The sequence below is a fragment of the Xyrauchen texanus genome, chromosome 7 (assembly GCF_025860055.1).
Source record: "Xyrauchen texanus isolate HMW12.3.18 chromosome 7, RBS_HiC_50CHRs, whole genome shotgun sequence".
NCBI lineage: Eukaryota > Metazoa > Chordata > Actinopteri > Cypriniformes > Catostomidae > Xyrauchen > Xyrauchen texanus.
Window position 1 is genome coordinate 7971857 of NC_068282.1, and position 26287 is coordinate 7998143.

General features: G+C 37.3%; 1 protein-coding gene across 4 annotated transcripts; it reads right to left on the minus strand.

Moving 5' to 3' along the window:
- Positions 1-536: 536 nt before the first annotated feature.
- LOC127646671 (monocarboxylate transporter 1-like) lies at positions 537-25694 on the minus strand. 4 transcript variants are annotated; one of them, XM_052130473.1, is made up of 6 exons: positions 25525-25694; positions 20881-21010; positions 14551-14806; positions 3845-3988; positions 2927-3721; positions 537-1677 (listed from the first exon to the last, which is right to left on the minus strand). In XM_052130473.1, the coding sequence occupies exons 3-6, from the start codon at positions 14765-14767 to the stop codon at positions 1412-1414; spliced, it is 1422 nt and encodes a 473-aa protein (XP_051986433.1). In that variant the 5' UTR covers positions 14768-14806; positions 20881-21010; positions 25525-25694; the 3' UTR covers positions 537-1411. The 4 variants fall into 4 exon arrangements, with proteins under 4 accessions (XP_051986433.1, XP_051986432.1, XP_051986431.1 ...); XM_052130472.1 differs by having other exon boundaries at positions 25513-25694; XM_052130471.1 differs by lacking the exon at positions 25525-25694 and having other exon boundaries at positions 20881-21168.
- Positions 25695-26287: the final 593 nt, after the last annotated feature.

The following is a 26287-nucleotide window of genomic DNA, read 5'->3' on the forward strand; positions in this document are numbered from 1 at the left end:
CTAGCTGAGAAATCAAACGGCAACTACGTCGATGACGTTGTGGTATCTGAGGTAAATATTACTCGCAAATCATATGATTTTCGTTACTGTTTCTTTTGTATAACTTGCGTTTGTATGGTTAAACTTCATTTCACTTCATTTTGGAGACCTTTTTTTAACCTTTAAACAACACCAGAGCTGTTTCAAGAACTATTGTACCAATATTAGCACTCACCAACGGTTTCTCAACTGACGAACATATGACTCACACAACGCGGATTTAAATATTTAGCGCGCGTTCACCCGCTACTCAGTAGAAAAAGCAATAGTGCTCTGAAATGAGCTGTGGTGCTTCCAAACTGTAACAGGTTTTCCCGTTTTGTTATAAAAAGTGAGAATAAGGGCAAGATAACAATAATACCTCACCAAATCTTCGGGGTATCTGTAAAGCTCTTGAAAGAAGGGACAATCAATTTAATATTTAAATGAGATCATTTTTATTTAAACTATATTACTGTTTTACAACACAATATGATATACAGTATATTTGAACTGGCTCTGATAGTAAATTATTTGTCATTTCAAGACCTACACAGTTTTAAACAAGAAAACTTAATGTTAAATCACTTTATTGTATACACACTCATAACTCACAAAAGAATATATAATAAAACAGACATTGACAAGTGAAGCATGAATGAACAATGCACAGCAGTACTTCATGGCAATTAAGAAGCATATTTGCATATAATTAAAATGAGCATGGAATTGACCCTATTTAGGCCAAGTAAAAAAATAAAAAATATGTATAATTGTGAGCCATTTATATTAGTACACATTATCCCCAAATAACTTGGTCTGGGATGTCCAACACATTTCCTTTTCAGCCGACATCACTCTTATTTTTCAACCCCTCCCCAACCACCTTGAATATAGAGACAACTTTTCACATCCAATCAATTCCTGATGGATAAAATAAACTCCTGCCCTAAATGTATTTCTTGTTAAATATCCTCTTTCATTTAGAAATACATCACAATACTGAAGTAATATGGGTTAAGAACTCATTTTCATGTTGACTTCTAACAACAAAAACTTTGTTAATCTTTCTCCTTTTTATTTACTCCTTATTGATAGATAGTTGTTTCATGTAGATTAATTTTATCTGTATTCAGTGCACTTCGATTCAATCTTTCCTCCTAATGGCCTAAAATAGAAGTGCCACAAATCTTGTCCTACAATGAAGGCTTATGTTTTATCAAAAAATCTTTAAAACTTATATTCTTCAAATAAATATTATTTTTATTATATTAATTTCAGACCTCTAGATGGATGTTCGTACACAGATTCTTATAATATTGAGAGTGTAGAATATTAGTATCACCAGGATCAACATCAGTGATAACTAAATCAATTTATGAAATAGTCAGTGTCACACAGTATCCTCTGCTGTCTTGTCATCAGGTGCTTTCAATGGTTCTACAACACCATTGCCTGGCTCTCTGTTTGAAATGTCCTTGTTGCAGTAATCCTCTCTCCCCTGCAGATTGGCTCTCTTGGATTCCTCTTTTGCCTCCCTATCCAGCAGCCTGTAGTTGATGCCCATTCCGATGAAAAGAAACATACTGCCAACCAGCAGAAGAATTCCACAGCCAATGTAAGTGTACTTGTAGTCATGGTAGATGTCATTGAATTTTCCTGTAAGTGAAAACAGAATTATCAAATGTTAACTTGACGTGTCTTTACTACCAGCCTCATTGGATCCATCAACCCACCAACTCAACTTTCTACAGACTGCAACAGTACCCACCCAATTTTTTTAGCTGCCTTGGTTAAATAAGTAATTTGTCCATACATTTTTTCCAAAGAGATTTCATAAAATCCTTCATAAGAGAGTTATAAGCCTTGAACCAAACCAAACAGCTCCAAGGTGAATCACAACATTACAAACTTTGATTTGAAGTATTAGAAAAACAGACAAATACAAAAAATTATTTAATGGGGGAATTAACTACAATGCAGTGCTTGTTTGGTGCTTTGTTGGCCACAATTCTCTGACTGGTGGGGTGTTTCTCTTTAGGATTTTGGGTAGTGTAGTTCTGCACCAGGAATTCCACTATTAAACAATATTTTTAAAATATTAAGTTGGAATATATCATCATATACCATCAATTAACAGCCTCAGAGCTCATGGTAGGTCTGTCTTTAAAGGTTTACATAATCCTTAAAAATTGATTTGCCTATGGAAAAAAAAAGTTTTTGATTTTGGAACTTGATTGATCTATTATGCTAAGCCAACAAAGTGCAATGATGAAATAAATATTTTAGGCCATATATTTGTCTCCTTTCACAAAACATAAAAATTTAGGATGCTCATAACATTTAGCAAGACATATACTGCCTGATCCCTGAATGTATTGCTCATTATGCATCTTTGTTTTGCAAAGACATTTAAAAGTTTGTTGAAAATGTTTTTTAACAACTTCCCTGCTGGGGATGCATATAGCAAGAACTCCGGAGCATATTGTTTTTATTGTCTTTTCATATCATTCATCATCATTATGAGTGGGAATGGAAAGAAAGCTCTAAAGTGAGTATTTAAAAGTTTTGAAAGCCTAAGAAAGCTAACCAGAAATGTGTAACTTTTTCTGTAATAAATACTTTCTCCTATCCCAGCTTAATATGCAAAGACAACTGTAAGTAATCCATTCTACTTACAGTTGTCTCTGCATATTAAGCTGGGATAGGTTAAAACCGTGTATCTACATAACATTAACCAACGGCTTGAGTTGGGGGCGAGACTATCTCTTTGTTCGATCATCAGAAAACTCTTGTTTATCTTTGCAATTCCGTTTGGTGGCGCTAATGGAGCAGAAGTTACACACTTCAGCTTTATTAATTACTTAGTATGTGTTGCTTGATATACTAGTTTACAGTCCATACTCACCTAGTAAAGGAGGCCCTAGTAACACTGGGCCACACTCCACAATTGTCACCAATCCAACAGCACTGGAGAAACGCTGGGCACCCACCAGATCCATAAGGGTCTCAAACAGCACAGAGCTCAGCCACCCATAGGCAAACCCAAAGAAGATGGCATAAATCACAAACCCTGTGTAGTCCGTCGACAAAGGGGCAAGCAGGTGGCACACACTGTTGAGAAGAACAGAGGCAGCAAAGAAGTACTGCACCCTCCGTCTCACCCATTTTGTGCTGGCGACTACTCCCATGGAAGGTCGTGCCACCATGTCTACAAAGGCTAGTACAGAGAGCAGAAAAGCCGCTTTCTCCTTGGGAATTTCCCTGCTCTTGGCGAAATTACTGAGGAACACAAGGGGAGTGAAAAGGCCAAAGAACAAGACCACATTTCCCAGAAGGTAAAGCAAGAAGCCACGATGCTTGAAGAGTGTCAGATCAATAAAACCATTAATCATCTCCATCACCGTCTTTTGCTCTGTGGCTCTGCTGTTACTTTTAACCCCTTTAACAGCAGGTTGGGGCTTTGGCCCTATAGGCCTCATCAGTGATCCAGCTACACAACAATTGAGCAAAATTCCACCCAAGATCAAGAAGCTACCCCTCCAGCCAAACTGATCAAACAACCAGGTGTTCAGAGGAGCAAGAGTTGACAAGAAGACTGGACTACCAGCCATAGCAATGCCATTTGCTATTGGACGTCTCTTGAAGAAATATTTGCCGATCATAGTGAGAGCAGGGTTGAGATTGAATGCCAGTCCCAGACCTGTAACATCATAAGAAACAGTTAAAATGAGAATCGGTTCATAGTGTGATATTAAAATGTTATTAAAATTGCATTGGATAAGACCAGTATGTGTTTAAAAACTGTATTTGATTTTAATTATACCTCCCACAACACCAACACAGAAGTACAAGCTTTCAATATTATTGCAGAAAGAAGCAGCAATGAGTCCGATTCCCGAGAGGCAGCCTCCTAAAATCATAACAGGCCGACTTCCATACTTATTGACCATGATACTGCTGGCAGGACCTGAGGTGAGAAATGGAACAGCAAACAGTTAGTATTGTTCAGGTGTTCTAAAGGTTGAAGCACACAAGTTTTTTCTCTTTAAATGGTGAAGTTAATTATTTTGTGCCTCTAGCAGCACCAAACAGGATTCCCGAATAGTCCCCTCATCTTCAGCTGGTTGATCAAACAACAAGTCTTATGAAAAACAAGGTTTGGTGTTATTTCAGAGGCAAAGCAAGTCATTACATTTTGATTAAGTTTTGTGAAGACAATAATTTCTTTTCTTTTTCAATAATATGCAAGGGCTAATTATTTACAATAAGACAAGGTGTGTATAAATAAAGTTTTATAAGTTAATACAGTCCATTTTTATTGTAAAATGAAATAGTTCACCAAAAACTAATAATTCTCGAATCATTTACTCACCCTCATGCCATTCCAAAAGCATATGGCTTTCTTTTTTTTTCCCAGAACAGCACAAATAAAGATGTTTTAAGAATGTATGGTCAATGTGAATAATACTCGAGTGGTTTAAACCATGTCTTCTGAAGAGATATGATCACATAGTGTGAGAAACAGGCAAAGATTTAAGTCCTTATAAATCATAATACATAAACTGTTATCATTGTACAATCAATAAGACATTTTCAAAGTGCATTTTAAGTTTTTAGAGTTTATCATCAAGCTTTTGGTGACAGCTGCACATTATCAAAATTGTAAACTGCAACCTTGGGAACACTTTTTCTGCCTCGTGTACAGTGATTTTCACATGCGTCAATCACAAGGGCGCATGAACGAGCTTCGCTCATGAACGTGTACAGGAGAGCTGGGAGGAAGGGAAGATTTTATGTGAACAAGGACCAATGTTTTTTTTTCTCGCTCAAAGGTATCGTAACACTTTAGAAGACATGGATTAAACCACTCAAGTTATACTCAAAGATTATTTTTATGTCGCCTTTTTCCTTTTTGTAGCTGAAAAGTTTTGAACCTCGTTGACTTGCATTGTATGGACACAATCTTCTTTTATGTTCCACAGAAGCAATAAAGTTAAACAAGTTTAGGCCAGCATGAGGGTGAGTTATTTTTGACAGAATTTCCATTGTTAGGTGAACTATACTTTGAACTTTAAGGGATAGTTCAGCCAAAAAAGACATTTCTGTCATCATTTACTCATCCTTATGCTGATTCAAACTTGTATGACTTTATTTCTTATGTAGAACACAAAAGGTTATGATAGGCAAAATGTTAGGACTGACAGCCTCAGTCACCATTCACTTCCATTTCATCTTCTTCCATACTCTTTGAATGGTTTGTCGCTTACATTCTGCCTAACATCTCCATTTATGCTCGACAGAAGAAAATACAGATTTTAGGTAACCCAAGTGTGATTACGTTATGACAGAATGTTCATTTATGAGTGACCTATCCATTTAATAATGAAAAGCTGGTAGTCTATCTTCAGACCACTAGAGGGCATTGTAGCTCTGATTGAAATAACAGTAGAATTTGACATCACATTTTATTCCAGTTATCATCAAATTGCAGATTTTACTGCTTGCCACCATCATCGAGCCACTGAGAAAGATTTCTCAGAAACATGGTGGCTGATAGATTAAACCACTCTTCTAAATTATATTCCAGATACATATTACTCCGTGGTAAACTTTAGCCCTCACAAACCAAACCAATGTCTTACTCTGATACTTTAGCAAATGCAGCAATCCAAAAGGTATTTCCAGTTACGTGCTTGCTTTAAAGTGATCCTTGTACTGAGTCTAAATCCTATCATGAATGTGGAAAGGATGCCTGCAAATCATGTGAAAAACGGAGAGTGATTGCATGTCTTCATCCTCCCAGTACAATAGCCTGCCTTGTTTTCTAGCTCCAATCCACCTCATACAAGGGGTGAGTGAGTCACATCAAACTTGTATGAATGAACACATTAACACATTTCTGCGGAGCTCAGAGGTTGGAAGGAGAAGCCCTTGTTTACCCCACAACTTGAGCCGTATTCAAAGAATTTGGGCTTCTTAACTACCAATACCAGTACTTTAACCAGATTTGAGCTGTTCTCTTTCTCAAAGTAGAAATACAAGTGAAGTACTGAAGATATTATGAGTGATCAAGCACATATGAGCATGACAACTTGAATAATTTAAAGAGATAGTTCAGTCAAAAATCTATTTTCTTTTGTTATTTACTCACCCTCATGTTGTTCCAAACCCGTATGACTTTCTTATCTCAGTCCATCTTTTCAATACATGGCAGTTGTAGTGACTCAATTTAAATCTTAAAAAAGCACACAAAAGTATGATAAACATTAGTCCAAGCAATCCATGCATCATCATCATTCCAAGTCTTCTATGGCATTCTTCAGGTTTTTGGTGAGAAACAACCTGAAATTTAAGTAATTGATTTTATGAATTTCTTGAAATCCGTTGCACATTCAGAAGTGTATGAGAGATTTCGTACAATGGTACGTGTGTTCACCAAGAACCTAGTTTTTAGCACTAAACAACATAGTTTTAGTGTGATTTTTTTCACTAAATGAGATCACTTTCATACGTTTTGTTATGACATGAGGGTGAGTAGTGGTTGCCCGTGCCATACTTGCTGCCATGTGACAATGTTAGGATGTTTTGAGTGCTTTTGTAGTGCATTGCAATGGATTTTTATATATATATATAAAAAGGAAAACATTTAACAATTTTAACATGATTATATGTTTTCTAATGATAAAATATACATTTAAAATAAATTGAAAATTATTTTCTTAAAGTATATACATCTAACCACGGCTGTAACCACCACAACCTCCAATTATCAGATATGGACAATATACCACTGTCTAATTGTCTTTAAGATGTTGCAGGAATTATATAATGGTTACATTTTTTAAATACTTTAGCGTGGTCAATGGTCTAACACTGCTCGACAATGTCTTTTGAGAAGGCCAATCAAAGAAGGTGAATCAATTAAAATTAATTGCACAGTTTTATGTGATGTACACGGTACATTAAAACAAATATTAAAATATAATCATAAATATATATACTTTATACCTTGTCTCAAAGAACTTGGTTAGTAAAATTTATTTTATTAATTTAAATATGTTAAGTTAAATTAGACACATTTTTACAGATATTTGATACAAGTATACACCGATCAGCCACAACAGTTAAACAAACTGCCTTGTGTAGCTCCCCCTCATGCCACCAAATCAACACCAACCCACATATAAGAATAGCATTGTGAGATGCTATTCTGCTCACTACAATTGTACAGCGTGGTTATCTGAGTTACCATAGACTTTGTCAGTTGGAACCAGTCTGGCCATTCTCTGTTGACCTCTCTCATCAACAAGGCATTTATGTCCACAGAACTGCCGCTCAATGGATATTTTTCATTTTTGGCACCATTCGGAGTAAATTCTAGAGACTGTTGTGTGTGAAAATCCCAGGAGATCAGCAGTTACAGAACTACTTAAACCAGCCCATCTGACACCAACAATCATCCATGCTATTATCTAATCAGCCAATAGTATGGCAACAGTGCAGTGTACAAAATTGTTGATGAGAGAGGTCAGCAGAGAAAGGCCAGACTGTTTCAAACTGACAAAGTCTACGGTAACTCAGATAACCGCTTTGACAATTGTGGTGAGAACAATATAATCTCAGAATGCTATTCTGAGATGCAGGTTTGTGCTGTTTTGGCAGCACGAGGGGGACCTACAAAATATTAAGCAAATTGTTATAATATTGTGGCTGATCGGTGTATGTACACTCACCTAAAGGATTATTAGGAACACCATACTAATACTGTGTTTGACCCCCTTTCGCCTTCAGAACTGCCTTAATTCTACGTGGCATTGATTCAACAAGGTGCTGAAAGCATTCTTTAGAAATGTTGGCCCATATTGATAGGATAGCATCTTGCAGTTGATGGAGATTTGTGGGATGCACATCCAGGGCACGAAGCTCCCGTTCCACCACATCCCAAAGATGCTCTATTGGGTTGAGATCTGGTGACTGTGGGGGCCATTTTAGTACAGTGAACTCATTGTCATGTTCAAGAAACCAATTTGAAATGATTCAAGCTTTGTGACATGGTGCATTATCCTGCTGGAAGTAGCCATCAGAGGATGGGTACATGGTGGCCATAAAGGGATGGACATGGTCAGAAACAATGCTCAGGTAGGCCGTGGCATTTAAACGATGCCCAATTGCCACTAAGGGGCCTAAAGTGTGCCAAGAAAACATCCCCCACACCATTACACCACCACCACCAGCCTGCACAGTGGTAACAAGGCATGATGGATCCATGTTCTCATTCTGTTTACGCCAAATTCTGACTCTACCATCTGAATGTCTCAACAGAAATCGAGACTCATCAGACCAGGCAACATTTTTACAGTCTTCAACTGTCCAATTTTGGTGAGCTCTTGCAAATTGTAGCCTATTTTTCCTATTTGTAGTGGAGATGAGTGGTACCCGGTGGGGTCTTCTGCTGTTGTAGCCCATCCGCCTCAAGGTTGTACGTGTTGTGGCTTCACAAATGCTTTGCTGCATACCTCGGTTGTAACGAGTGGTTATTTCAGGCAAAGTTGCTCTTCTATCAGCTTGAATCAGTCGGCCCATTCTCCTCTGACCTCTAGCATGTGCGTAAAAATCCCAGTAACTGAGCAGATTGTGAAATACTCAGACCGGCCCGTCTGGCACCAACAACCATGCCAAGCTCAAAATTGCTTAAATCACTTTTCTTTCCCATTCTGACATTCAGTTTGGAGTTCAGGAGATTGTCTTGACCAGGACCACACCCCTAAATACATTGAAGCAACTGCCATGTGATTGGTTGATTAGATAATTGCATTAATGAGAAATTGAACAGGTGTTCCTAATAATCCTTTAGGTGAGTGTATATGTGCTATAAAAGCAGTGGACATGCTTTTATTAAATGTTTGGCAATATCAATACTGTAAATCCATGCCCGTGTTTATTATACGCAGGATATGCACCACATGGCATGCACTACTCCACACAATCAGTTTCGAAACATGCATGCCAATTTTAGCCACTGTAAGTGAGAAAAAACATTAGTAAAGTTTCAGGAAGTAAAAAAAAACAACTAATAATGCATTAATTGCCCACATTTTTAACCCGTTAAGCAGTCGACCGTTAATCACCAAAATGTATGCATTACATTTCCCAGCCCTAATTATTACTTACTATTTTTTCTCACACAGTATAAATGGGTCTTTATACATGAAAACATATTTGTGCCTTTTTATTTTTATGGAAAGGGGTCCCTTGCAATGGGATCATCATATTCAGGGGTCCTTTGCATAAAAAAGTTTGAAAACCCCTGTCCTAGGTATGGCTCATTTTCTCTGATCCCTTCAGCTTTGTCTTTTGATTGCTTAGAAAAGTAATGCCTCTCCTAAACAAGCCAAATCATTTGAGGTATCATTCATATATGTAGCATGTAAAATGCAGGCTGAGTTCTATACCAAAGTTGCCAGGGTGAGATATTTTGATAAACCCCTAACCCAGAGTATGTGTCTTTGCAAGCACCAGTTAGTTAGCATTGATGTAACAAGATATAACACTGGTAAGAGCCAGCCTTGATCTTTTTTACTACTAGGGTGTAGTGGTGGCTCAGTGGTTGAGGCTCAGGGTTACTGACCAGAAGGTTGGGGGTTCAAGGTTGGGGGTTCAAGGTTGGGCCCTTGAGCAAGGCACTTAACTCCAGGTTGCTCCGGGGGGGATTGTCCCTGTAATAAGTGCACTGTAAGTCGCTTTGGATAAAAGTGTCTGCCAAATGCATAAATGTAAATGTACTACTGTATTTGTTACTAAACAGATTCACGGTTTACTAGGAGCATTAACACATTTTATACACTTCCTTTTGTTTGGTATTAAACCATTAAAGTAGGCACAAACAGAATTAATGTGACTGTAAATGCAGAAGAGGCGAACTGAATTTAACTTTTAATTTTCACTGACTGAGCCCATGGGTGACATTGAACAAAAATTCACTGTTGACAAATCAAATCACTCTACTGCATTCAGGTAAATATCCTCATAACAGGACCTTTCTTGCTCCAGGCAAAGTACCACTGGGCAACATGGGTCACCAAAAACAAGCTAAAATTCAGGAGAGGTCTAACTGCGAAGATGTCTTGGCCTTGAATGCCAAAACAACACAACTCTGGTGGGAAATAAATGCCATCTGACAGTACTTGCTTAGAGGGCATCCATACTTATTGGCATACAGTGGAGAGTCACACTTGCTGTATTTGTGAACAGACAGAAAGGGCATCAGAAAAATCTAGAGAGGGAAATGAGCGACAGAACCAGGGCTAGTTGTCACACTTCGACTCCAGTCAATATTTCACAAGGTATGTATATTTATGAAAGTCAATTTTTGTATATAGGCACATACTTTAAAGTCTAGGGTAAAAAAAGCTAAGAATATTTTAGAAGAATATAAAATATACAGTTAATTAAAAACATGTTGACAACGGGGCAAGTTGTCACACTTTGAACCTGCCACCAAACAGCTTATTATAGGCTATTTCATGTTTTTTCAGTGAAATTTAAACAATAAAATAATTAGTTTAAGGTAATATAAAAAATATAAAACCTTGAAAAATATTAAATTACAATATACTGTATTGTATTGTACTTGGTAACAAATTGGGAAAATAAAAATGTGACTTTCTCTGACCTGATATCTAAGGAGAATTTCCTGAGAACACAGTTCAACCTATCGGTAGAAACGTACTAGCTAATTTAAGACAGTTTTGAACTAGGTGTGTGACAGTTCAAAACAGTCTTAAATTAGCTAGTAGATTTTAAAATACTATACTGAGATATAGTGATGTGAGAACTAGCCATTGTCTCCCCTATATGGCTTTCATACACTGTCAGTCACAAACAGCATTAAAATTTAGTCAATAAAAATGGTAAAACAATGTTAATCTATTCTGTTGTATTTGTGAGAATGTTATGCATACTGTTAAATATATATATATATATATATATGTATGGAATATTAGTTCACGATTAAGGCACAGTTGATGTGCACAAGACAGCATAACACATCCAAGTAATTTCTGTCTTTCATGTATATATGCAAGTACAAAGCAGTGGTGGTACATATTGTGTTCATTGACTTCAGAACAAAATGCTTGTAATTTCCCATGCGTGGTTGTTTCTATACTCATCAGAGTCATGTGCTATGTATTGCTCCTTACATGCTCTTTGTCCAGAAGGAGCAGTGTAGGAGTATGAGGTCAAATATAAAGTCATGCGGCTGTCACATGAGAGTTCTCCGTGATGATAGCCCCACCAGCGGAAACAGAATGGTTTGTCTTTGGGAAGCAAGACGTGATCAAATACCTAATGAAAAATCTGAAAGGGCTGGAAAGTTGTTTGAAACAAGGGCAATAGCTGAATGACATATTCATAGGATATTTGTCTTGGAGGACTAGATCAACTATGGTGCTAATGCTCGTGCTGCTGCTGCTGCAGAGCAAGTATGGAGACTTGTTAAGCATGTGGACATGTAGACATGCTGCTGCTGCACAATTAGACAAAACACAAGACATGCTGCATCGAGCATATAGGACATGCTGCTGCACATAAAGACAAACATTCAATCCCCATGTAGACAATTGAAGCTGGGGTGGAGGTGGGTTAGATAGAAAAACTCTTACAGCACACTGCAGTGAAACAGGCTTATCTGCAAAACTGAGCTATTTAAATGTTAGACAAGGAGAGAGACACAAGCTGATTGGCTACCCGATTACATATCAAAGGACCAATCAGCTTACACCATGAGAACTGAATGGCTTAACATGTCACATGTGAGTGAGCCGATAGCAGATAACAGATAAGTTCAAAGAATCAGCACAATCAGCTTGTGCCACATAGAGTTACATGGCTGAACTTCAGTCATTTATATTTACAGCAGTTTTACTATGGTTAATGTTGTAAGGGCATTTTTTTTGTTGGAACCATGTGTGGTGATGGAGGAGTGGTCATTAGTCTGTCTGTGGGAGAGAGAGAGCGACCAGAGAGCATGATCTCGATGTGTATTAAGTGTATTAAAAAGTTTGTTATCTTTATTGTGAAGAATCTATGTGAACTGAGTGCATTATAAATGCAAAACTCTAAAGGCAGAAAATAAAAGACTTGCCTGCACTGCTTCGTTGTCTCCTGGCTCCTCCATTGCCGCAAAAGAACCAAACCTACTACACAATTTTGGTAACCCAAAAATTCCCCAAATAATGTGTTATTTAACATGGAAACCCAAAATCATTGTGAAAACTGCAAAACTGTTTTGAGGAAGCCCAATATGTTTTGTGAGTGAACACGGACTATTGAAAGAACACGCAAAGCCTTTTGTGAGAACGTAAAACTATTTCCGAATATAAATTCCCTCACTTTCCTCTACCAAGCTTACAAAGATAACACACTAAAAATAATAATGGGTCTTAAAATCAGACAGAAATGTTTATATACTATAGCTTATATTGTAGATACAGTAGACCTATAGTACATTACAAGGGCCAATTTTCTGGTTGTTTTATTGGTAGTTGTGTAAACAAAAGTGTATTTGTGTGTCAGCATACAAGCAAGCCATACTGACAACAGCAAACACTAGTCAGCTTGTAGTGATAATAGGTGTGATTAGTCACCTAACCCAAATGTAGCACCATAATGCCAAAAACATTCCAACGTTTTATTTCTTATTCATAATGATATATATATTTTTAAACTTATCTTTAATTTGCTCAGTAGCATGAGCATGAGTGTGTGCAATTTAGTCTGCCTATGTGAGTGTGCTGACATCACATGCTGGTGCTCTACTTCCTGAGACAGGTTCGCTATTGACGCTAGTCATCACAAGTCTGTGTGACTCCTGAGTTAGGTGTCTCATCTCCACATCTCTCTCCAAGGAAAACATCTGACACTTGCAGAATAAAGAGCTGACTGAGAAGAAAGACTCCAGAGAGAGATAGAGTTGCCCATTCAGAGCTCAATCTCTCTACAAAGCAGCCAGTACCTAGTGTGTCTAAGTCTTGTCTAGCATGTCCTCATTTCTACCATTCATATGAATAAGGGCCTTTTCACTCATTGATAAACTGCGTCGAGGTCTTCATTATCTGTGCCATGATCTAAGCACTCACCAAAACAGATAGTTTATTTAAAAGTGACTAAAGTGCAGAATTACAGTATGAAACAACTCATTCAGACTCTTTGTACTGGTGAAAACATCTAAGACCAGACTGCATCATTATAGTTACAAAATAAATTGTTTATGAGTTATGGAGTGTCATTTCTGTGCTACAAGCGTCAGCAAACAGAATAGCAAAAATAATAATTGTTTTCAAACAGTTTACCCTGAACTTTTTTGCCCTCTATGCAAAAAAAAAACAAACAAAAAAACTCTTAGTTACATAAATATACATTAAATATAGAATAATGTAATATATAAAAAAGATTCATATCTAAAATAAATATTTAATATTTAAAATAAATAAAAAAGATTATATATATATATAATCTTTTTTATTTATTTTAAAAAGGTTTGCTAGATTCAATTTAGTAAATTAAGGTGGAAATACTGTTTGTAATACATCTTGTTGTACATATTGCAACAGTTTCCTGGGAAACAAAAACACAAGAGGCGCGACAACAATAACCCTAATTCTTTCACAAATAATTACGAGTAAAACGGCTGATCATCAGTTCATAAACACATAATTTTCACTCTGTTCCTCACACAGTGCTATGTTGTGACAAAACACCTTTACTTTAACATTTGCATTACATAACCAACTACATTTACAAGCTTATATTCAGAATACTGCAATGAAGTTGTGTGGTAGCTCAACTGATAAAGCGTTGTACTTGCGACACAAAGGGCTTTGTGCACTTCAGTAGAGCTTGTGAGTTGACACTTGAGCCAAGTGTAATAAAAGCCCCACAAAAAGACTTGGTTGCTTCATCAATTGTGTTTTTCAACTCAAATTTGTTTTTATGACACCATCGGTTAGGTTTAGGATTAAGGTTAGGGTATGGACGTCAGTTTTGTTGATTTAAAACTCAATCTGTTTGGGAGAAAATTTTACTTTTAACGCCGCACAGTGGACATTTCACCAGGGAAATGCTGTGATAAGTGCAATGAACCAAGCAATTTCATTTTGTAAAAATGTTGCCATAGTCATGCAACTTTCATGGATCAGGCTGGATTTGTAGGTTGATTTCCTCAAAAAGCTTCCCCTGTTTGAGCATCCCAACTTAAAAACATGAACTCAACCAATGGTGGGAGTTTGAGTTAGGAGTATCTGTTTGGTTCAACAATGGTGGACAGAGGGAAAATCTTTTTGGAAACCATAGTTATTTTTGTAATTCCGTTTGGTGCTACTAATTGTGCTGAAATGACACATTGCACCCTCCACTTAAGCCTGTAGCATTTATTTTTGCATGAAATAATTTGAGCTCATTTACCAGAGGCCAAATCAGATTGCTTTGATGTAGAGACTTCTCTAGAAGAAGCAGGAAGTCACTGCTTACCTCCTGCGTACATGACAGCGAGCATGATGGAAGAGATCCAGGACACTTGACTGCTGGTGGCATTGAAGATCACTTCGATTTCTTTGAAGAACACAGTGATGGACTTTGGAAAGGCATAGGAGAACCCAATGGAAATGAAGGCTCCAAACACCACGGCCCAACCCCAGCCCCCCTCTGGAGGGGTGTAACCCACAGGACCTCCAACAGCAGGTGCCATGGCTTCAGAGTGCAGATGACCAGGTGTTTACAAAGAAAGCTTTTACAGAATAAAGAAATAGGAAAATGGTGATTATATATATAATATTCTGACACTGTAAATCTAAACAGAAACATATAACAGTAAGTAAAGGCTTATTAATAACAAAATTATTGATTGTGTATGAGGTAACATGGTAGAGCTTATTTTTTGATTAAAGAACTTCAGCAATGCCTTCCAAAACGGTAAAAAATCTAGGGGTAACCATCGATAACCAACTCAATTTCACAGACCACATCTCAAAAACAGCACGATCATGTATAGTTACACTCTACAATATCAGGAAAATAAGACCCTTCCTCTCTGAACATGCCACAAAACTTAATGTTCAGTCATTTGTCAAAACTAGACTGGACTACTGTAACTCTCTCATTGCAGGCCACCCTGAATGCACTACTTTAATGAATCAAGGAAAGCGCATGTTACACCACCCCTTGTCTCTCTTCACTGGCTGCGGTTTATGCATGTATCAAATTCAAGGCTCTGATGCTGGCATACAGAACAGTCACTGAGTCAGCTCCAGCATACCTAAAATAATTTCTGCAGAACTACGTTCCCACCAGAAGCCTGTGCTCGGATAATGTGTGGCACCTTGTTATACCAACACAAAGAGGCACCAATTCACTTTCCCGGACTTTCGGTTTCACTGTCCCATGTTGGTGAAATTACCTTCCCAACTCCATCTGTTAAGTAGACTCACTCTCTGTCTTCAAAAATGGCTAAAACACATCTTTACAATGAGCAATTAACCATTCACTCATAAAAAATCTAAATAAAAAAATTATTATATATATTCTTGTTAAACTCTAATCTGTCTTGGATACTACTATTCTCGATTATCATCGCTTATGTTGAATTATTCCTCTTTTGTAAGTCACTTTGGATAAAAGCGTCTGCCAAATTAATACAAGTAAATGTAATGTAAAGGTAAAGCCATGGCAGTATGCTTTTAAAGCGAACATGCCCTCCAAAATGGAAATGTGACTCACATTATGTTAGGAGGATCAGAGGTTTATGTCAGAAAGAGGTGCTTAGTACCAACATCAGGTTATTTTCCCCATTGGAATTTAAGCCTCTTTACATGTGTTCCTAGATATGTTTTGCCAGCCTAGGCAGAATGATCTAGAGGGATCAGGCCACCTCATTGCTTGTTATGCTCCTTACAGTGTTATTATTTTTCAGCGATCCTTCCCATTATTACACAAAATGACAGTTCTAGCAGCCAGAACAATTTAAATAACAACTTTTACATTCAAACAAAAATCATATGTAAGGGATAATGTACAGTCAGCAGAGTGACTTTTTATGGAGTTAGGATGAAAATAATACGCATTTCGAACTGTTCTAAAACCAGTACAGACAGACAGCACACTGGAGGTTAAGTCACTTACTAAATAGGGAGCAAGGGAGCATCTTATAACTTTAATATACAGCTAAGTGCATTCACTCCTAAAATCCATCCAAAAGTTCAGTTTCAGCCGGCAGATGATATTTAGACCACTCAATGTGTTTGGCAGATATGGGATAATGATAATCAGTGCATAGATTCAGAATTTATAATGTATAATCATATTTTATCATGGTTGGCAGTGATTGGATTCCGCTGGCCATTTCTTTGAATCACAATGAATTATGCTAATTTCTGATGTAATGTTTGAATGTCTCAAAAACAACACTCATGGAAACATAAACTTGATTAAAATAATCTGACTTTCTATAGCTTGGTATTATTTCATATATTTGTACATATATATACACAATTCTTTTTTTGCACGTTTATTAAGTGCTACTAGGTACAAATCAAAAAGGAAAATGGAAATGGATTAATTTCAAAATGGTGCCTGGATTGCAGCCTCGGTGTGGAGCTCTCCAATTCTTTTGTAGCTTTTGTTTGTTTGTCCTGTGTTTATTAATTTTTTTCCAGACAGACTGATGAACATTTTGCAGCACATACCAGACAATCTTTTCCAGGTTTTTGACCATTCTGACGTTTTGTTGAACATTTTAGTCGGTGACACAGCTGTGTTGTTCAAGCATGCTATGAAACGCAAGGGAGGGAAGTGAGCCGACACGCTGGTAAAGTTTTCCTCGTTTATTCTGGTGAGTGTTTATGTTCCTCCACAAATGTGCATGAATGCAGAGCTGCAAAAGCTGGATGATGACATCACAGACACAGAACAACAATACACAGATTTATTATTCTCTGCCATTTTAAGGATTAGGATTATAAGGAAAATAGGATGCTTACAGAAGTGGGGATAAAATCTTGTACAATCAGGCCAGAAACACAGTGACAAAAGGGATTCGAGTGGTTAAAAGAAGCTACTCTGAGAAGCTGAAAAACAAGTTTTCAGCTAATGAACCTACATCAGTGTGGAGAGGCCTGAAAGACATTACTAACTACAAGACACCATTCTTCAACACTGTAGGATATCAACAACTGGTTGACGACCTGAATGTGTTTTACTGTAGATTTGAAAAGCCCAGACTTACACCCCACAACCAGTCTAACCTTCACTTCACACAAACATCAACACCTCATGCGACCCCCCTCCTCCCTCCTGCTATTCAACCTGCACTTAAGATCTGTGAAGAGGATGTGTGCCTGAAGTATTGCCAAAGCAAAAGACAAGGAAAGCACAGGGCCCAGATATCACCCACTTGTCTAAAATCCTGTGCTGACCAGCTGGCCCCCATCTTCTCACAGATCTTCAACAGATCACTGGAGCAGTGTGAAGTTCCTTGCTGCTTCAAACGCTGCACCATCATCCCTGTCCCAAAAAAACCCAAATCACAGGACTTAATGACTACAGACCTGTCTCTCTATGTGGTCATGAAGTCATTTGAGAGACTGGTGTTGGCCCACCTGAAGGACATCACTGGACCTTTTCTGGATCCCCTTCAATTTGCTTATCGAGCAAACAGGTCTGTGGATGATGCAGTCAACAAGGGTTTGCATCATATCCTGCAACTTCTGGACAGGCCTGGGACATTTGCAAGGATCCTTTTTATGGATTTCAGTTCGGCTTTCAACACCATCATCCCATCTATTCTCTGGACTAAATTAAACCAACTCTCTGTTCCCACCTCTATCTGTCAGTGTATCACCAGCTTTATGACAGATAGGCAGCAGTTAGTGAGACTGGAGAAATTTACTTCCAGCACCTGTACGATCAGCACTGGAGCCCCCCATAGATGTGTGTTCTCCGCACTACTCTTCTCCCTGTACATAAATTACTGCACCGCCAACAACCTTTCAGTCAAGCTCCTGAAGTTTACAGGTGACACTACTATAATCAGCCTCATCCAGGATGACGATGAGTCTGCATACAGAAGGGAGGTTGAACAGCTGGCTGTCTGGCTGGTGCTGAACATGCTGTCTGGCTAGAGCTGAACACACTCAAAACAGTGGAGATTATAGTGGACATTAAGAGGAACACCACAACATTGACCTCGCTCACCATTCTGAACAGCACTGTCGCAGCAGTGGAGTCATTCAGGTTCCTGGGCACTACCATCTCACAGGTCCTGAAGTGGGAGACCCACATTGATTGTCTATCTTCTGCACTTCAATAACTGTCTGGTTTGGTTCAGCGATGAAATTAGACATCAGAAGACTACAAAGGACAGTTTGGACTGCTAAGCGGATTACTGGTTGCCCCCTGCACTCCCTTCAAGAACTGTACACTTCCAGAGTAAGGAAAAGGGCTTGAAAAATCACTCTGGATCCCACTCACCCAGCCCACTAACTTTTTGAACTGTTGCCTTCTGGCCAGATCTACAGAGCACTGAGCACCAGAACCATCAGTCACAAGAACAGTTTTTTCCCTCAGGCATCCTTCTCATGAACAGCTAAAACTGCCCCATTGAGCAATAATTATGTGCAATACACAGCTTTGTTTATTTACATTTATCTAACATATCTGACCTCTTCTGCCAATACATTCCCTTGTAATATCTGTATATAACAGATTTGTATTTGTACATACATACAAACACACAAATATATAGACTAAATATATGTATCTCATATATATATATATATATATATATATATATATATATATATATATGAGAAATGCCGTTTTTTTACATTACATATATTTACACACAAACACACACAACAGTTAGTTCCAGTCCTCAAATCTGATTGGACGAGAGATGTTCCATGAGTACTGATGGTCTCACACCATCAGCACTTGGACGCTTCACTGTTTGTATCACTCTGCTTGTGTTCGTGCCATTCTAATCTAAAGTGTAAGAGCAGTGCAGATGTATTAAGAGCCATCTGTTTCTTTACATTTAATTTGGTGAAATTACATATTTTAGCCAGCAGGTGGCGGCAACAACCATTTGTTGTGTGAGCCAGTTGGTGATGTGAAGTGAGTCAGCGTCACTCAGTGTTTATATTCAACAGCACTCTGTGATCGCAAAATTATTACTACACTACTAAAACTAGGAAAGAACTTTAAACGGCTTTAAACGAACAACTTCAGCATTACGGCTCATCACAGCTGAGAGACACAACAGACTGATTAATTACGCAAACTGGTAAATCTAACCAGAGTTTCTATAGTGAAAGATTCTTGTGCACCAGCTACTGAGAAAATAGGATGAATTTCACAAAAATTACATTAACTTCAGAAAGTTGACTAACCGACTATAGCATCATCAACAGGTGATCGCACATTCTCCATCTCTCTCTCCCTCTCTTTCTCTCTCTCTCTCTCACACACACACACACACACAAACACACACATCCTTGTTTCTCCAATAACATGTTAAAAACAGCCCATGCCGTGATACTATTTCTAAAGTTACATTTTTTAATTACAAACGGAGGCTTGGACACATAATTTGTTTTGAACCAGCAACTGCAGATTCTGATCCATCACGTAAGAAACTAGTTCCATGCACAAATGCGCTTTTTGTGACCATACTAAGTTTTTCCTTATTTTTTCAAATGTACTTGTTCATTGAACTGTTGTATATAAGCAATATCATAGTCGCAATCATGCTATATGGTCCTATATCAGCACTGCTGTGATTAACTTTGGCCGAATCACAGCAGTGCTGATTTAGGGCCATATAGCACTCTTGCTCGTGTGATATTGCTTTAATATATATTAGATTTTTGTCTTATGGTGTATTTATATATATATATATAGTTCTATTTTCTTTTTCTTTTTATTCAATTTTTTTGAATAAAAAAAATTCAATAGTCTCTTGTTGTATTTTTTGTGTACTGGAAGCTCCTGTCACCAAGACAAATTCCTTGTATGTGTAAGCATACTTGCAATGAAGCTCATTCAGATTCTGATTCTGAAATGCACACAGCAGTCAGTCTAAACTGGTTTGCTGGTCTCCGAGCTGGTGTTTCTGGTCATCCAGCTGGTCTCAAAACTCACAAGTGACAAAAATCCCATATAAACTAGCAAACCAGACCAGCTTTGTAGACCAGCTAAGACTAGCTTAGGTTTTTTTTCCAGCAGGGTTATTAGATGGCTACTTGAGAGATAAATAAATAAATGGACATGACATTGAAATTACTTTATTATGTGAGAAAAAAGTGGCCAAGTGATACAATAAACATAAATAGCTATAAAAATATTTGACCGCAGAAAGACGTGATTGATCAATCAGCATCACGTTATATGGAAAGCTGTTTTTTAAGGTATTGCCAAAATATTTCAAATGCAACAGGATTAACTGAATTCTTTCAAGCACTAAAATTAAATCACTCCAGAAAGGTTGAGAGGCAACACCTTTAAACATACCAACATCTGTCTTTTCCTTTTATACAATTCTTTGCTAAATTCTTACAAAATACATTTTGATTTAGCTATTATTACATTGTTGGGCCATTCACTTAGAATTTGGACTGTCTGACAGCTGGATCATTTTGGCAGATCATATCGCTCTTTCAATGCACTTGAAGTGCTGTATGGTTAAAAGAGAGGTGAAAATGAAATGAATCACTTAACAGGTAAAACAGCATTTTGACATGCCGACAGGTTGGGCGTTTTAATGCATTCAAGCCTAGAATCATACATTCCACACAGACATGCTCCTACCTTTCTGGCACAGTCTATAAATTCTCTTGATAAAATTGTTCAAAGTGCTCCTCTATTCCACTGTGATGACAAGCTGCATTGTAAGGGACCAGACTGTTTCAAGGAAAGTCTTGGGTAATGTGAATAATCCCTAGGAAAAACACACAAGTCGGAGAGAGAAAAAAATTATCTATTAAAACTTCAATAGGCCTTGATGTTCAACCTTATGATCTGGTCAGCTTGGTCAAACTGTGTCCAACTGTGTTTAGACCTGCTCTTATTGTTCCCCAAAGGCTACAGAGAATTCAAAATGAGTCCTATTGGCTCCTTGATGTCTGTCAACATTCCCACATGTGTCCCCTGTTCCCTCCTCTTTGTCCTTTGTTTAAGCCACCCATTCTGAACTCTGTTGCTGTCTCTCTTGGAGGATACACGTTTCAATATGGGGTCTTTGAGATAGCATGTACATAGCTTCCTGATTGTGTCTGTATAGCCAATTTCAACAAACATTCATTATAACAATATCATAATGATGCTATTATACTTCCCATACAATGTACATGCTCTTTTATTATTATGTATGATTCTTGTTGCTCAGTAGTTTGTAAACTAGTTTTCTTTTTACCTATTTTTTAATTCTATAGATTATGTTACATTCTGAGACTCTCATCTTAAGAAACTGCTGAAACTTATTTTTAGCCAAAAATGTACTTTTTTCTTATTTTTCTTATTTGACATTATGTATCTCTGGGTGTAAATAAGTTGGCTCCAAAAAACTGCTTTTATTTTGTTCCATATCATGTCAAGTGTATCTGAGAAAATTTAAGTGTTGATACGACAAAACAATCAAAAGTTATATCATTACAAATTATTTATCATACTGTCCAAAAACATCTCCATGTGTCTCTAAGCCTCTCCAAACAAATAAAGCATAATAATTATACATAAGAACTAATTATCTAATTACATAACTATACACATGCAAACTAAAAAGGTATGGAAAAGGTAAGGTAAGGACTAAAGGTATGCATAGCATGGAGACATGATTTTTAGTAATGAGATTTAACACAAATCCATTTGACTCAAAGAGTCTACATTATTGGCTCCGTTTCCACCTGGTATTAAGATGCGTTTTGGGTGATCCAATCACATGTGATGAGGTGAGACACATGGCTGTTTACACCTGGTTGTTTAAATGCGTCTCCTTTGACCACTTGTGTTCGGATTTGGGGGGAGGGTCTCTGTTCACGACGACAAACATCAACCACAACAATGTCAGAATGACAAAGAATGCAAAAAAAAGGCGTGCTGATTCTCTCAGATGAGGTTGAAATTTTATCTAAGCACAAACGCAACATGTCAAGCAGAATTAAACGTTATTTTAGAGTATTACTTGTATTAAAGATGCTTCAGGTGTTCAAGATTCTCATCCGTGTTGATATTAGACACACTAAACAAGATTTGTAAAGCTCTTGTGTTTGTGTATGTACTGTATCTGCTTTTTTAACATTGTTCGATCAGGGGGTTATATCCTTTTAAAGCTGCTTGTAACTGGCAAGTTAAAATGTTTGTTTTAGCAGCGGTTGATTGACAGGTGAGGGGCAGTGCTTCACTGCTGTCAAGACGGATACAGGATGGATTAGTGTTTACACCACAAATGCGACCTCGTCACTAGGGCTGCAACCCAAAATTATTTGGACAATCGATAAATCTAACGAGTATTAGAACGATTATTTGACTATTCGCCGATTATACATTTACTTGCTTTACGAGAATGTATCTTATATATAAGTGTATCTTGTATATATATATACGTGTATTTTTCACTTGGTTATACTTCTGCGAGTGCAGTAAAGACAAACTATACATATATTCATGATCTATTCTCTGAAAGAAAGTCTAAATATATTATGTGCTGCTTCTAAGGTGAATGTATAGGATAAGGATTTTTAGATATTTTAAAATATTTGTATTTTCAAAATTCTCAGATAACTATTTTTTTCTGTAGTATAGCTGCTAAAGTAAATGTAAGTTTTAAAGGAGTTTTAGATATTTAGATTGGAAAACATGCCATAAACAAATCAAAAACACATTCTGTATAATGGGGCGAAGACTACCCTCTCTCACCTTTCTGTTCACTTCAATCAATCTTTAACTTTTAAATGCATCTGGACTGTGAGCTGTGTAATTCTTCCTCTACTCAGTCAGGTGTAAACTGCAGTGCTGCTCTCGCACATCATCACTACAGTTTAATGTGATCACATGTTACGTTAAATGAGATCAAACAACAATTCGAAAACGCTAATTTTTGATTTTGTCAACATTGTCGATAACGTCAACTTTCAGCCCTACTGGTCACATACATTTTGACCACATTCGTATGTGGTTTTTGGTTTAGACTTGTATTTAGTGTTGACCACATGTGACCAAATCACCAGAAACACATCTCAATACCAGGTGGCCATTGACTCTGTGTCATTTACTTGGCGCCATCTCCTGGTGACCAAATGTGCTTCGTGGGGATTATCTAATGATCTGTACATTCGATTACCTTTTGCATGTATGAAAGATAAAAGCCTCATCAAAGTAATGGTGTGTATTATTTTATGTTCCATTTATTTTTTGTGAAGTTATAAGTGAAAATGCGGCATATAAGCAACACCAACATAATTGTCAAAGACATATACTTAGCTATCACTTTCTATATATTTGTCTGTGAGTAAAATATATCAGCTGGCTGTATTCAAATCTTTGAGAGTTTTCCAACAACATATGTCACATGGCTATTTGATCATTTAGACTGAATGCAATAATATGTCCAGTGCACATTTTTTAATCAATTATCAAAACGGAAAACTTCTGATTTGTCTGAAAATGTCAAAGCCCTTGTTCAGTTTTGGTCATAATGCCTGCATGCATTGGAAAGTAGAGCTTCTAAGCTTTCAAATGAGGTAACACATTGTTTTGATGGTCCCAAGTAGACATTTAACTGACTATAAGTGTCTATTTAACTGACTATAAGTGACTTATCAACTTCCTTGCTATAGCTAGTAAACAGTGTTTCAACAAACATTCAGTAGACTATATAAATAACAGCTTATCGACGGACTTGTTATAGCTAGTAAACAGTATTTCAAAACATTCAGTAAACTTTTAGTAACCTGTAGGCCTATATATATCTTTATTAATGACCTTTTAATGAACTGATGTTCTTAATAATAATAATGTAAGTAGGTAATTAATAGAGATCTACATTAAGGCTACTGAATGTTTACTGAATGTTTGTTGAAACACTGTTTATTAGCTATAGCAAACCAGTTGATAAGTCACTTATAGTCAGTTAAATATCTACTTGGGACCATCAAAATAAAGTGTTACCTCAAACGATAGCTATTTTGTGTTGGTCAAGACTGTAGTTATATTATAATATTTTGATGATTATTTTTCTCTCGTTGGCCCGCCGGCAGCCAATCAGTGTTCCCACCTTTTTTTACCTGAACATGATATTCCATTACTTTTCCATGACCTTTCCAATTATTTGGAATTGCTGGATATGGATTTTTTTATTTTTATTTTTATCTTTTTCTAGGTCTGATCATCACAATTTTAAAATAACCTGATATTTCTACATTTTCCTTGGTGGTGGGAACCTTGTATAAACAGAGATGTCGCATTTTGTCATGCTAGACCGCTACTAAAGATTGTTAATGAAAAAAGCAGAACTACTGTCACGCCTCTGTAAGATGAAGTGAAGTTAGTAAAAATGCTACTTTTAGTTAGTTCCTCCTCATTACTGATGTTACTTGTCCTTAAGTTAAAAACATTTCAATGACTGTCAATAAGGATAGTTGTTAACATGAGACATGCCACGAACACAAACTATCACACGCATATTTTTTCCTAAGGGTCAAATCATTTCCTCTGCTTGCAGCAAGTGTTTATAGCACAGTGAAATGTATGCTAATCTCTTTGACATCTGAAAAAGATTGCATAAAACGCTCAGAACAACAGCTTTTCCTTGTTCTGGTTCAAGGTAAATCACTGCAGTCCAAAGGCTAATGTAAGTATTTAACCAAGTATTTTTTTAATCACAAACAATAGTATTGGTACTGGGACAAAATAACAAAATAAGTGGTGAGCCAGTGTTGTGAAATTTCATATCTAATCTTGAAAATTCTGAGAAAATTCTGAATTTCAGGAACCCATGAAATGGCTTGGCAAGCACAGTTTTGGCCCCATTTTCACCTGGTATTATGATGCATCTCGAGTGATACGATCACATGTGGACAGGTGAGACACGGCTGTTTACACCTGTTCATTTAAATGTGTCTCTTGTGACCACTTGTGTTCGGATTTGGAGGGGAGAGTCTCGGTTTCATGACGACAAACATCAATCATTATGTCAGTGTGTTACAACAATATTAAAGAGCTACAAATTCAGAAAACACTGTCTCACTATTTCTCCACGCCAGGCTCTCCCTCACTCACTCAGCCTTCACACTCACCAGAATACTAATCATGCACATCTGACACTCATCAGCCCTCATCACCAGCACTATAAGAAGAGCACACACACAAGGCCAGACAACATTCATTGTCTGGCCTTGTTTGATGCTACAGACCTCAATGCCTACCTGCCACAAGGTATCCTACCAGCGTTTTTACCTTGATCCAGTCATCCCAAGTCATCATCCAGTCATCCCTGTCATCATCCAGCCATCTCTGTTGTCATCCAGCCATCGAAGTCATCCAGTCTTCCTTTGTCTCATCTTATCCCTTGTGTTTGTGCTCTGGAAACCTATAAGACAAACCCACAGCTACCATCAGACCATCCTGCATATCAAGAACCTCTCCATTGACCATCTTACCTGTTTAAATACTGTGTACCAGCCGATTCATTAAAAAATTTACCTATATTATTGATCCATCTCTCTTATGTCATTGTGTCTAAGCCGGTGCATGACACATATTTTCACAAAACCCCATCCTTTAATGAACAGGGTTTGTAAAACCTACTTCAGTTTTTATTTATTATAAGTCAACAATTATTTATTGTTGTCCAGTTTGTCATTATAATAGGATACAGTAATATTACTTTAAGGATTTGCTGTATAAAATAGTAATATATTTCTGTCTTATTTCATTTACTTTCACCAGGAGCTTATATTCTGACACTGCATTGTATAGTTAATGTTGTAAAAGGCTGTAAGCATTTAAGTAAGCATCGTTTGCATAGTGACAGTATTGTAACAGTAAACAGACCACATACTCAAAAAAACGTCTCTGGTTACATGTGTAACCCTTGTTCCCTGAAAAAAGCAGAACGAGATGCTGCGCTGCTAAGCGTTACGGGGAACAACTCTAGCTGCGAACCGAGCTGAAATAGTGTGTGTAACACGTCAATGAACATTGACCGGAATTTATAGCC